Source organism: Barbus barbus (assembly GCF_936440315.1).
Source record: "Barbus barbus genome assembly, chromosome: 34".
NCBI classification, from domain to species: Eukaryota; Metazoa; Chordata; class Actinopteri; order Cypriniformes; family Cyprinidae; genus Barbus; species Barbus barbus.
Window position 1 is genome coordinate 8,666,805 of NC_136762.1, and position 13,382 is coordinate 8,680,186.

The following is a 13,382-nucleotide window of genomic DNA, read 5'->3' on the forward strand; positions in this document are numbered from 1 at the left end:
TGTAATAAGTAGTGTAACTTTTCAATTACTTTATTAAAGTAATGTAACTGATTACATTTGATTACTTTTTGAAATTTCAATGTTTTCAACTGTTAATCATTTTGAAACATGTAAAGCAGACAGGGTTAACCTTACAGTAGTGCTCAACATTGATTACTGTCAGACTTTCAAAATCCTTCATCACTTGAATGAAGATTGTAATATTTTCATTTTAAAGAAGACATTGGATGCAAAATATATTCATTTGCATATAAATGTGTCTTAGTAGTGCATAGACACAACCACCCTACAGTTATCAAGCCAATATGATGTCATATTGCTCAGGCCCCTCCCACAACCTCTGATGTACTGTCCCATATTAGCATATTTCCACCCACAGCCAGTTGTACGAAGTCTGTCATTTTCTCCACGCTTGAGCAGCTGTGGCGACAACAATGTCTTGTAAGCAATACAGATGTTTTGTAGTTAGATGTAGAAGAATATAAGAGTCCTAATTTTCTCCAGACATCAGAGCCACTAAAGATTCATTTTTTATTTTAATGCGCCAACGAATACTCCTAAATTCGTTTATGTCGTTTATGTCTGTGCAAATCATTTTCTCCTATGCTTTCTGAATGAGGGACAATTCAAGGCAAGTTCTGTTAAAAAGTTAAAACTCAAGGATGGATCAGTACCCATTGTTCATGATCCAGCTGCACCTCCAGAAGTAGTAAGTTTCACACTTTATTTTTTATTTTTTTTATTATTTGCGAATCGCCTTTGCTCTTCCACGGAAGAGAGGGGCGGGGTGATCAGAGCTCATTACCACATCAAGAGATATGCACCGAAACGAATCGCTGTGAACGGAGCTGTTTTTGACAAGGTAAAAAGGGTGTTGTTTTACACGACCACTGGGACCATTTCAAGAAGACCCTATAAGAATCATACATCTTGTGAAAAATGGGCATCCGATGTCCCCTTTGAAGCATAGCCACCACAAAATCAGACTTACTTTGAGATCATTCTGAGGTTAAATACAGATTTTAAATTAAAGCTTTGCATAGCTATGACAGGAATCTAACAATGCCTTTAAAAAAAACAGTTAATCTGAAAAAAATAAAGCATTTACATAAACCCATATAGGAAATAAAAGAGCTATCAAATAAGCATATTATAAACTCCTGAAACATTGGTTTTTCACTGACAAGCTACACATTATCGCGTTCATTATCGAAGGCGATTCATCTGCGATAATGAACACAATATTGCGTAGCTTGTCAGTGAACTACGGCTCTGTGTATTAAATGCTGCTCCATTTGAAAGCAGGTGATGGAGATTTACCGCTAATCACGGAACCGGCTTTATTGACGAGATGCGCATGATAATCGCGTTAAATATATCGCCCAGCCCTACTTCACTGTGCAGGGTTTCTGCAGGATTTTTAAGCAAATTTAAGACTTTTTAAGACCTGCACAGATATAATTAATACCATATGAGCGGGGTAAGGCAATGTCTCTAGTACCATATTAAACTGTAAAATGACTGTCAAAAGCATAATTTACAATTCAGATACAAGTTTTCACAAAAACTAAAAGTTTTATAAAATGATAAACTTTACATTTCAGCCTTGAAATAGGGTTGTAACGATATACCGGTATGACGGTCTATCGCTGTTTGAACGTGCACGGTTATCATACTGTAAACATTTGCATATCTACGGTTTAAAAACAAATTTATGAAAAACAAAATATATAATAATCTCACGCGCGCATATGCAAATTATTCTGGCTGCTTCACTCTGCTGAAATGACAGAGACAGAGATTGTATCTAATCTCCATCCCCCGCAGAAAAAAAGTTTAAATTTGCAGTATGGGAATACTTTGGATATTAAAAAAAAAACACAAACGTGGGGTTGTCCTTGAGGACGAATCCAATTTGCAAAAAATGTGGATGCAAAGTGGCTGCAAAAGCAGGCAATACAACATGTTTGCTCATATTCACAGACATCATCCCTCCATGCAGATAAAGGTATGTCGCATTTATAACAAGTTATAAGGCCGTATCATTTCCATGATGCAGAGGGAATGCCGGTGCAGTCGTGAACATGGGATTTACAGTATAACAAAAGTAGATATGAGTGGCGCCGTTTTATCTACTACATAGTGAAGTATGCATGCATGACACTAACGGTGTTTTCAGCGTCTACATAAACATGAACATCAGCAGAGCTGCTCTGAGAGAAAACCAGTTTTATTTGAGAAAAACCATTGTCAAATACACTAAACTCAAACGTCTGCTACAACCCGTCAAAATAAAAGCACTTTGCCAAAAATAAGTGTTGTTAAATTTTCATTTGATAACATTTTAACCCCCTGGGGTCTGAGGGTGTTTTGGGGGCCTGGAGAACTTTCGACGTGCCCTGACATTTGTGCTTTTTTCAGTTGCTTATACAAATATAAATGGCTAAAGTCTAATAACACTGTAAACAGCACAAACTGGGCTACAATAATATGTTTTATATTATTAGCAGCATTTATGTACATGATTGTGTTTTTGAGAAAGCAACGTTTATGTGTGGTTAGTGAAAAACTACAATTTTGAAGTCACTGAAACACATACAGAACAATTGTTCACAAGACTTTTGAGAACTGGATCTTGTAGCCAAGAATTTTTGCTTCAAAATTATGTGAAAATCATCTTGTTTATTTGCTCACAGAAAACAATATTTAATATTTAAAAACATAAACATTTTTTAAAGACGTGTTTTGTGATTGAAAGCCTATATGCGAGGGCGTGGCAATGGCCTTGAATATTAATCACAATCCCCCTGTGCATTAAGCGCCTGCCGCCATTGTTTTGAATGTGCTCGAACGCTAACCGGAAACGTCCGGGGAACAAAGACGTCACTTCCTTATACCGCCGAATATCCATTGAAATGGTCTATAGAAAATACATTTTCTGCCCCCATATCTTAAATTATGTGATCGTTGTAAATATATTTTAATAGACTGAATCGTGCAGTGAAACTCATACGCGCACTAGTTTAACCTCTGTTAACTGATTCATTCTCTGCCAGCAGGTGTCACGTTTGGCAGAAATATAACGGTTTTCCCGGTAAAGGCAGTACACAAAGCAGCGCAGCACCAGACTTTGAACTTGCAGCGCTCAGGTTTATTATTGTTTTTGAAGTTTAATCATCACATTCAGCCATATTGCAATTCTTGTCTTTCTGTCTCCAAATTTAAGACCTCTTGAAATCATAATTAAGACTTTCTTGTACAATTTAAGACTTTTTAAGGCCTTAAATTTGATACAACTAAATTTAAGACTTTTTAAGTCCCCGCGGACACCCTGCTGTGAGTGAAGACACAAATTTAATTTGAATATGTGTAGGGCCATAGTAAACAATAGGGAAACCACCGCAGGGCTCGATTAACACTCGTTTAGGACAAGTAGATTTTTAAAGGCAAGTGAGAGAGGATTTTCCTTGCTTGACCGGATAAGGAGACTGATTAAAACGTCAATAACAAAAATAACTAACTAGCAAAGCACTGAAACTTGGTCACCAAATATTTTTGTGAGAGAATGATTCTGATTTTACTGCATTCAGTGTAAAAGATAATGACATAGACAACAGAGATTGATAATGTATCGATGTTGTATCGTGAGGCTGTCTGAGTGAGAGAGAGAGACTCCTGCAGAAATTGAAACAAATGAGCGCAACAGTACACACAAAGTAATTCACAAAAAGCTATAGATGCATACTACGGTAGAAAAAAATATATTTATAATATATGATACAGGTAAGCAACATTACACAACCAAGTTTCCCCCAATATCAACACAATTTCAATGTGACACTAATTTTATACAATAGTAGTTCAATAAACACGAAGTTAACATTAAGTGACATTTTAGACACAATATTGATAGTTTTTGCTCAATTTAGCTGACGAAAATAGCTCCAATCAGAGCCACAAAGCACACAGTGGTGTTTTGTTACAAAATGAATCCATGGTTTTTAACTAATCGAGTGAGTCAATGACTCAGTAACCCATTCATAAAGAAAGTAGCCACTTGACTTGTTTCTGAATGAATTAGACATTTGAACGAATCGGTTGAATGAATGACTAAATTACTCACTCATTAAAACCAATGCAAGTATCATTATATTTTTTCCCAACTTAGTCCAGATTGGGAAAATTGTAATGCTTAGTAATTTCTTTTATTATGCAAGTAATTTTTTGCATTGAAAAATGTAGATTTATGTTTGTGTATGCTGTCAATTATAGCTCTTAGAAAGAAAATCAGAATCCGCAAAATTGGTATCGGCAAGTCACACTTACAAAAAAAAAAAAAAATCGAAATTGGCCAAGAAAATTGCAATCAGTGCTTCTCTAATGAAAATTAATAAAACTAAAAACTAGCATAACTGGGAAAAACCATATAATAAAGCAAAATCTTGTTATAATAAAAAGCCACAACATACAAACAACACTAGACTATTCCAAGAAACTTAATTGAACTGAATTGAATTTTAATTGAATGTTAGCACAACTTTGGCAGCCTTAAAGTACTAGGCTAAAACTTAAATAAAACTATACTGAAACTAGAAAACTCCACAACTAACAATGATATCATGAAAACAAATGAAAACTAAACTGACTGATAATTAACTCAGTGTAAGACCATTGCACACTGAGTCCGAAATTTTGAGTTTTTTCGTATTCCTCATCCTTTCCTGTGAAAATGCATGCTACGGATGCGAAAATGCAAAAAATCGAACCTGATCCGAATTTTTTTTGATGGTCAAAAATTTATGAGGCAGTGTGCAAACGTGATTGACACAAAGTGAGGTCGTATTTATTTTTTAACGTGTGAAAATTTCGGACGACAATTTCGGACTCAGTGTGCAGTGACCTTTATAAATAATAGAGTAATAATATGAATAATTGAAAGCAGAGTTATGGTCATAAGAATTTAGTAACATGTCTGATAATTTTAGACACCCTTGATTACAATGCCACAAGTCTTTTGCATGTTATCTTTATGGTTAAAATAAAACTGGGTATAGTCGCTAGAGTTTTCACACTACAAAGGTTGGAAATTCCACCAAAAGAGAAATAAAACCTAGTTAATTATTCCTCAGCCCAACAGCAGTGACGCACAATAAAGTGACAAAACCTAAAATGTAGTAAATCGGCAGTGCCAGTACACATTAAACTAATCATGCTCCGCTGTGAGGGATACACTGGAAAAAATTAAATCAAGCCCAGTTCAGATGTTAAATGAATGATCACAATAGCCCCATTGTAATGGCATTTGGACTGAAGCTTTGATTCAGAAAAAGGGAGGCGGTGGGAACTCTGCGCTCAGGGATCTCTGATGAAGGGAAAAAAACAACTCATCAAGTGCCGTGCTGTGATGCTTGGATGTGGATTTGGCAGTGATTTCTGCAGTCTGTGCATCATCAAACTCCCAACTGCTCTTGAGTGGCATGCCAGCTCCCATCTACAGCAGTCGTTCATGCCACAGCCTGAGAGACAGTTGGTTTGGACCTCGTCCTTGGCAAGTTCGCTTTCATGGTTGTAGGGATGTAACGATTACCGGTTTGACGATAAATCATGATAAAATTCCCCACGGTTAGTATTACCGTTTCATATTTTAATTATCATTAAAACCGTATTCGATTACCGTGATTTGAACAACTCGTGATAAATAAATACTGTCCGGCATAAAGCAGAGTTTTCAGTAACAGTCTCACGTGCGCACAGTAGTGAAAACAGGGCGGAAAAGCTGGGAGGTTTTAAAAGAGTGCTAAGGGAATTATACAACTGAATATATCAATTAATTAATTATATGAATGTACCTCTGAAGGTTCTGACTGTCTTCAGAAACGATTTGATGGCATTTTGTTTTCATCTTCGCTCCATGTAATACCTAAAGGAAGTGTTCGCGGAGTTCACGGGAATCAGCTGTAATTCAGCTTTTCCGTATAAAGCGCCACCTGCTGTCAGTGACTGGATTTACAGACATTTATTTACATTCAGCCTGGCCAAAAAACGGACCAAATTTGCATGCCCTGCTGTAAATTTTAACCGGTTGATGAAAAACAAGCTTATGTGGATTCTACACATTTAAACAATTCAGATATGCTATATAGAATTATTTATGGAGCAGATAAAATACATATGATCATTTATTAATCAATTATCATTTTAACTTAACCCTTTTCTTTAAAGGCTGAAATGTGAGGTCTACCTTTATGTTAAACTTTTTCAAAGCTTTATTTGAACATTTACATTATTTATTTGAATATGCTATTAAACTGTTGTCAGTCAAATTGTCATTTAAAATACAGACTTCATTGGTAATGTTATTGTTTTAGTGATTATGCAAACAAAAAGTCATTTTATTTGCTGTTTGTTGATTTGTAAGTATGAAACTTGGTGAAGTGATTTATGTGTGGTACTTTTTGAACATCTCCAGCACATTTTAACAATACCGTGATAATACTGATAACCGTGATAATTTTGGTCACTATAATCGTGATTAGAAATTTTCATACCGTTACATCCCTACATGGTTGTAAGGATAGACTTACTAACTCCTTATATTGTTCTCGTGTTGAAAACTGAAGTCTTTTGGCAACTGTCTGTGAACCATTAACACTCATTCAATGAGGATGGAAAATGACAGCAAGACAGGAGCCACTCGATCAGATTTGATTTGCACTTGATTTGTAGACCCGAGTACTGCTGATCCGATTCCTAATTCCGAATTTAAGTAATACCACTTTAAACTTCTAATTTTACTCCCAGACCTCCCACTTGACCCTGCGCAGCTCCTATTCCCACTCTACAGCAGAAAGGAGTCAGCCAGTCCCAAAACCTCTCCCAGGCACGATCCTCCCTCTCTCCGGAGAAACCCCAGGGCCAAGTTCCCGTCTGCTGGGCCCTCTGTCTGCTCGCTGGAGTGTGTCTCAACCCCTGCCAGCACAAATCCACCACAGAGAAAGCATTAATGTGCCTTCACTTGATATGTGACCATGTGAAATTACATGTTTTGATTTACTAGGAAATGTATTACGAGCTTTGAATTTGCCTGTGGAGAAACTTATTAGAAAAACACTTTGAAGTCCCTGTAAAGACAGTGATAAAACACAGAGAACAAAAGAAAAAAAAAAAAGGTTTGTGTCTTTTATAGTCAGCAGACAACAGGGACTATGAATTCAAGGCCAGATGAGACCAAAGTGCAAACTTCAACTGACCTCTCACACTTTTTCACATGAAAAGTAAAGTTATGAATCTAGAACCGGCTCTTTGGAAATACCAGGACAAAAAGACATTCGTCCACAAATGCGGACAGAATACCATACTAAAGTAATCTGGCAACCAGTTTTCTACACTACTTGTTCAGTGGCATCACAACACCGCTACTGAATCTACAGCTTGAAACAGAGAGCAAGACTAGTGTAGTCCAATTACAGAACAAATGACTCTGATGATTCGGTTCACTGTAGGGAATCAAACATACAGCACAACCAGCATAGTCAAACTGACTCATTATCTTTCAATGGAATAATTTTTTCCCAGAAATATTTTTATATTTACTATTTAACTTGAATATTTAATAAAAAAATACAAAAGGAGCTAAAAGAATCACTAATGGAACCATTAAAAAAGAATCATTAAGAGGAACTGCAGCCAGAAATGCTTAATTATTTATGATTCATTTCCCCAAAAGTCCTTTACCTTTAAATGTGAACTCATCTGCAACACCTGCACTACAATGAAAACCATCGTGAGGTGTAAGTAAAAACAGCTAGTAAAAAACAATCCCCCACAGCCCGAGGAGAGCGATTAACTCCCAGCTGAAGCAAGTCCAATCTAAACAAAGCTTACTTAAGCTCGCTCCTCAATATCTTACAATTCATCATGCTGGTTTCCAAGTCAATTTCCTAAAATGACTGTTTCCATTTATTCAGTTTACAAACTTTAAAAGCGCACTCTAACAATCTGTCTTAAATACAGTCATTCTACATTGGGGTTTTCACACACTTCATGCCCAAAAACCCCAGAAGTTTGCATATTAACCAGTAAATACAAATTCAGCATTTTCCAGACAAAGAAATAATAGTCCTACCTCCATGAAACAGGTCCCTGCGGAAGTGTTCTCCTTGATGGATGCATTGTAGAACTTGCTGCCAAACACAGGTTCATTATCATTAATATCCTGTAGGATCACTTTGACCACAGCTGTAGAAGATAGAGGTGGTCGACCCCTGTCGGCAGCAACCACAGTTACACTCGGCTTAGGGTCCGTTTCGTAATCGAGCTGGGTCAAGGTGGTGACGATACCAGTGACTGCGTCAACACTGAACCAGTCTGAATGAGTTTCTTTGTTCTGTAGGATGCTGTATTGAACATCTCCGTTGGGTCCCTGGTCTTTGTCCCGTGCTGTAACCTGTACAACAAAACTTCCTGGAAAGGCAACCTCTGGAATAACCTGGGTGTATTCTAGCTGGTCAAACATAGGCGGGTTGTCGTTAACATCCATGACCTGAATGGTAAATGAAGACTCTGCCCGTAATGGAGGAGTGCCAGAATCTGTGGCCAAGACTCTGAGTTCATAATGGTCTTGCTCTTCACGATCAAGTATCTGATCTACGCAGATGAGATAGATGATGCTGTCTTTGGTGGTCAAAGCAAACTTTCCATCACCCCCTTCCAAAGACACATTCACATTGGCATATTCTCCATAATCAGGGTCTGTGACCGAAATCCTAGCCACGTACTGGCCAGGCTGCGCTCCTTCAGAGATGCGTGGAGAACCATCCTCACTGAGGAAGATGATGGTCATGGTGGGCTGGTTGTCATTGTAGTCTCGCACCTGGATGGTCACGAAGGCATTGGTGACCTCTGGTTGACTGGCATTGTCCCGAGCCTGTACCACAAGCTCGTGAACTCTTCTCTTCTCGAAATCCAAAGGCTTGTTTAGAGTGATAACTCCAGTTCGAGTGTCAACGACAAAATAGTGATCAGGATCACTCTGTCTCCTGTTGATGTCGTAGAGCACCAACCCATTGTCGCCTTCATCAGCATCTGAAGCAAACACCTGCAGTATATTGTTCCCAGGTTGAAGGTTCTCTGAGATCACTGCATGGTAGCGACTCTGGTTGAAGACTGGGGCGTTGTCATTGATGTCCTGTACAATCACATCCAGGATCATTTGTCCTGTCCTCTTGGGTGAACCACCATCAAATGCTTCCAAGAGTAGAGTGTAAGAAGATCTCGTCTCTCTGTCCAAAACTGCATTGACTACCAAATCCAAGTAGAGCACTTTGTTGGATCCTCGTTTGGTTTCAAGAAGAAAAGCTTGTCCTACATTTCCATCCGTTATGATGTAGCCTTGCGTAGTGAGCTGGTCCTCATCTGCATCCAAGGCAGGCTCGAGAGGAAACTTGGTGCCAATGGTTGTCTGTTCTGGAATCTTAAACATGGCTCTTTTTCTTGGGAACACTGGAGCGTGGTCGTTGATGTCATTTACTAAGATGGTGACTTCTACGGTTATCCCGGTTATGGTGACTGCAATGAAGCTATAACGGTCCCGTACTTCCCGGTCCAAGACCTTTGCAGTTTTTATGATCCCTGTACTCTCGTCGATGTCCAGATCGGTGCCGACACCTGTACCCTGATGATCTGAGATGAAATAGTGGGTTGCAATCATGTCAGGTGGGAGGCCAGCACTAATGTCACCTACTACAGTTCCTGCTGGCTGTTCCTCATCTAGCTGGAGCTGCAAGGTTCCTGGCACCATGGATGAGTGGATGGTCATGAGTTGTAGTGCCACATAGAGGATCACCAATATCCACCACCAAGTCCTGTTTTGATGCAACGGATCCATAATCGTCCTTCCTTTACTCTTCATTGAATATTCTTCTTACAAAACCTGACAGGACAAATGGAAAAGGACATTAGTTAGAGAAACAAGCATAAGTGAACTAACAGAAAGTGGTTCGACATTATCCAAAAATCTAAAAAAGCATGCATTACAAAAAGATGGATTACACAAGCAGGCTCAATTACAGTTATGACAAGAATGCTTAAGTGGTTTTCCACATGTTGCATGGGTTCACCTTTAATAACGCAGCAGCACACCATGTGCAAACATGTAGTACCTGCATTTTACTGTCAGCTAATAAGTTAAGATATTATTGCTATAGTTAAAACGAGAAGCTTCACTGTACTAAAATGAAAAGAAACCACAAAGTGGTTAGACACGTCCCAAAAAGGTCTTATTGTCTGATTGTTTTAGTCATAGTTTTTGCGCTTTAACAAATATATCCTTTAAATTCCTGTCATAATGATTATTTTCGTTAATGTTGGTATGTTTATTAGAGAGATCCAAGTTTAAAATACTTAATTTTCCCTTCAACTCCCATTTCTTTTGGGGTGTAAACTTAAGGAATGTTCTCCTACAGAAGAATATCTGAGCAATGATGGACAGCAACCTTAAATAGAGACTGTGGCTAACATGACCCCCCTTTTTTAGTAAAACTATTCAACTGCAGCCCACACTGATGATAAAAAGAGCCAAGAGGACCCTTTAAAGCCAACTGAGTGTTAACCCTGTCGTATATTAATGCCAATACTAATGCCCAAAATGCTAGAAAAAAGCTGGTGGGCCAATTCTTATATATTAAAACCACAAAGGTCTCCTCAGAGTGTTCCTCCAGCTCCTTTTTAAATTAGCAATTCCTCATCCATAAAATTGCAGCTTGTGGACCTGCAAACTATGACGACCTTATTGATGAAATTATGATTCCTGGATTAGGCCCTTTTCTAGGTCCAAATGAATTATAAACATTCTGTAAGACGGGAGCTTAAATATTTACATATGCTTGTTAGAAGAACTTGACTCATCCAGCCCAGCTACTCAAGTATGAAGGATCTGCAAAGCAGAAAGGAGATGAAAGATTGAAAGTTATGAGAGAGCTTATTATCCGAGGAATTATGAATTGTGTGGCCTTCTGGTTCCCTTTGTGGAATAAAAGCATTACAGGAAAATTGTATTGACATGCAAAGGGACAACTGAACCCCGCATTTGACTCTGCCTTTGACTAAATCTCTAGAAACAACACTGTAAATCAACATTGATCCCCTTTATAGCACATTTTTAAAAGTAAGCTAGATAGAGGTTGCCAGTGCCACTTAGATTTAAACACAAACAGTATGGACTATGTGCAGTGTAATTTTTCCAAGAAAAGTGGGTTTATCAATTTAAATTTAAATCATAATTAAAAATGTTTTAATAAAATTGTAACATGTTTTACTTCAACTTTTTTTTATTATTTAATTTTTTTTAAATGGCAATGTATATAGGTCTTAATTGCTGATTCCTGCACATAATGCGACTTTTCTGACAAACTAAGCCTAAGCCTTAACAAAGGACTGAAGACGAAATGAAGACATGAGCCTGTTACCGTCTGCTTTACTACGAAAAGCCACAAAATCAATTTCAGACCAAGGGAAATAATCATGTCATTCTCAATCACTGTGAAAGAAAAATGACTTCACAATAAAATTCTTTACAATCGACCACAGGATTTCACATGTTTTTTTTTTAAAGTAAATCAAAACAGAATCAAAAGAAAATACTTTTGCTCTGTCATACTGTAGGAATCAGAGAGGCTCCCTCCTGTGGTGGACTACAGCTATATATATTTTTCACCCTCTACAAAATTCTAATGCTGCTACTTTCACTTTCTACCCCACAGGGTATTTGTTTTAAGTAGGTAAGTATGTCTCAATGTGTGTGCAATGTGTGTGCAGGTTTAACTCCATTAACTCCAGAGTGACTGGTGGTGTTGAATCTTGCACACAGCTGCACATGTGGTTAATCTAAAATGTGTGTGAATGAGTCTGATGATGCAGGTGTCCACATAAAAGTGTGTGTAAGCGCCTGTGTGTGTGAGTCAGATCTGTGCGTGCTGTGCGCCTCATTGCGGTAGTCTGTCAAGTCTGTGGTAGTGACAGTGTGTGTGTGTGCCTGAGCGAGGGAGCAGACCAGGAGGGCTCCACACAGTCTGCCCTGCACCCTCTCTGGCTTTGCTGCATTGTAATTGGGGTCTGCTGGAAGCCTGCCCTGTGCATATGGGAATCCAAAGCTAATTTCAGTCTGTCAGCATCACAGGGACTGAGAGACACACACACACACACACACAAGCAGGAACACTCTCATATATTTAAGAAAGTACAGACACACACACCCACACACAATACCTCCAACGTAGATTATGTGTACCAAACACTTCTTCTCGAAAGTAAAGCTTCCAAATGGATGACACCCATAAGTGTGTACACACACACACACACACACACATTATATATATTATACATTTATATTGTGAGATTTCAAAACAAAAATACAATTTAAAAAATTTAGAAATATATTTAAATTAAAGCATTATAATTAATTGAAATTAATTATAATTATAATTTATATTTAATCAAATTAAACAATCTAAATTACATTTATATCAAATAATATATACATTTTATTTTATTTTAAACACACTGTAAGCCTTCTAAAACTGTTCATTGAGGTTTTAAGATTAAAAAATTTGACTTTGAACAAAAATATTATGATTGGTTCTCCAGACATTGAGGCAATGTCCCAGACTTTGTAAAAGGCTGAAACAAAGTTACACAGATGTGTTCAATGGGCACTGCCACTTTTACTAACGACTGGAACCGACCTCCAAAGGGCTGGACATGTACCACGGCAAACGAACCTAGACAACTGCTATTTTGTTCAAGATAAGTTTCTTTTTCTTGCATTTAATGCCTCGTTAAACTACATCGCATGAAGAGAAATACTCTTGGATTCCAGCTATATATAAAAGGGTTGTAACTATACCATTTTATTTATAAACCATATATTTATAAAGTGTTCATACCTATCAAATCGGATCAAGACGTTGGCCATATATCTTATAATTCTGCTGATTTTATAAGAGCATGTTGAAAGTGTTATATCACTGTTTCTGACTTTCCATCTTTGGGCGTCTTTCCAAAGCTCTGGGTCATGTGTTTAACCCAGACCACTTAATACGACAAAGGGCTTGTGGTTTAATTATAGAAAATGGTCCATTTGAAGAAAAAAATAAAACTCTTGGTGTGCGAGGCACAGTCTATCCCTTGACAAAGTCTGACAGATGAAATGAAAACAGGTCTGCCCAATTTAATTTAAAACATGCCCTCAATAACACTTAATAATGGTCTCCAAGCTGTTCACACCTGCTGATTCCAAGCACCTCAGGGCAGTTTTGTACTTTTTTTTTTATAATCCTCCATTACGAAAAGGAGAAGATAGCAGATTTGTGGGTATGTAGACCACT

At 37.8% G+C, this 13,382-nt stretch overlaps 1 protein-coding gene across 1 annotated transcript in view; it reads right to left on the bottom strand.

The window, feature by feature from the left end:
• dchs1a (dachsous cadherin-related 1a) overlaps window positions 1-9,910 on the bottom strand; it is a gene marked incomplete at its 5' end in the record, with an annotated part of 103,752 nt that extends 93,842 nt beyond the window's left edge. The window contains one exon of the mRNA XM_079391994.1: window positions 8,126-9,910. Within this exon, the coding sequence (XP_079248120.1) occupies window positions 8,126-9,910 (1,785 nt within the window). The remainder of the gene's footprint in view (window positions 1-8,125) is intronic.
• Between the last annotated feature and the right edge of the window lie 3,472 nt (window positions 9,911-13,382).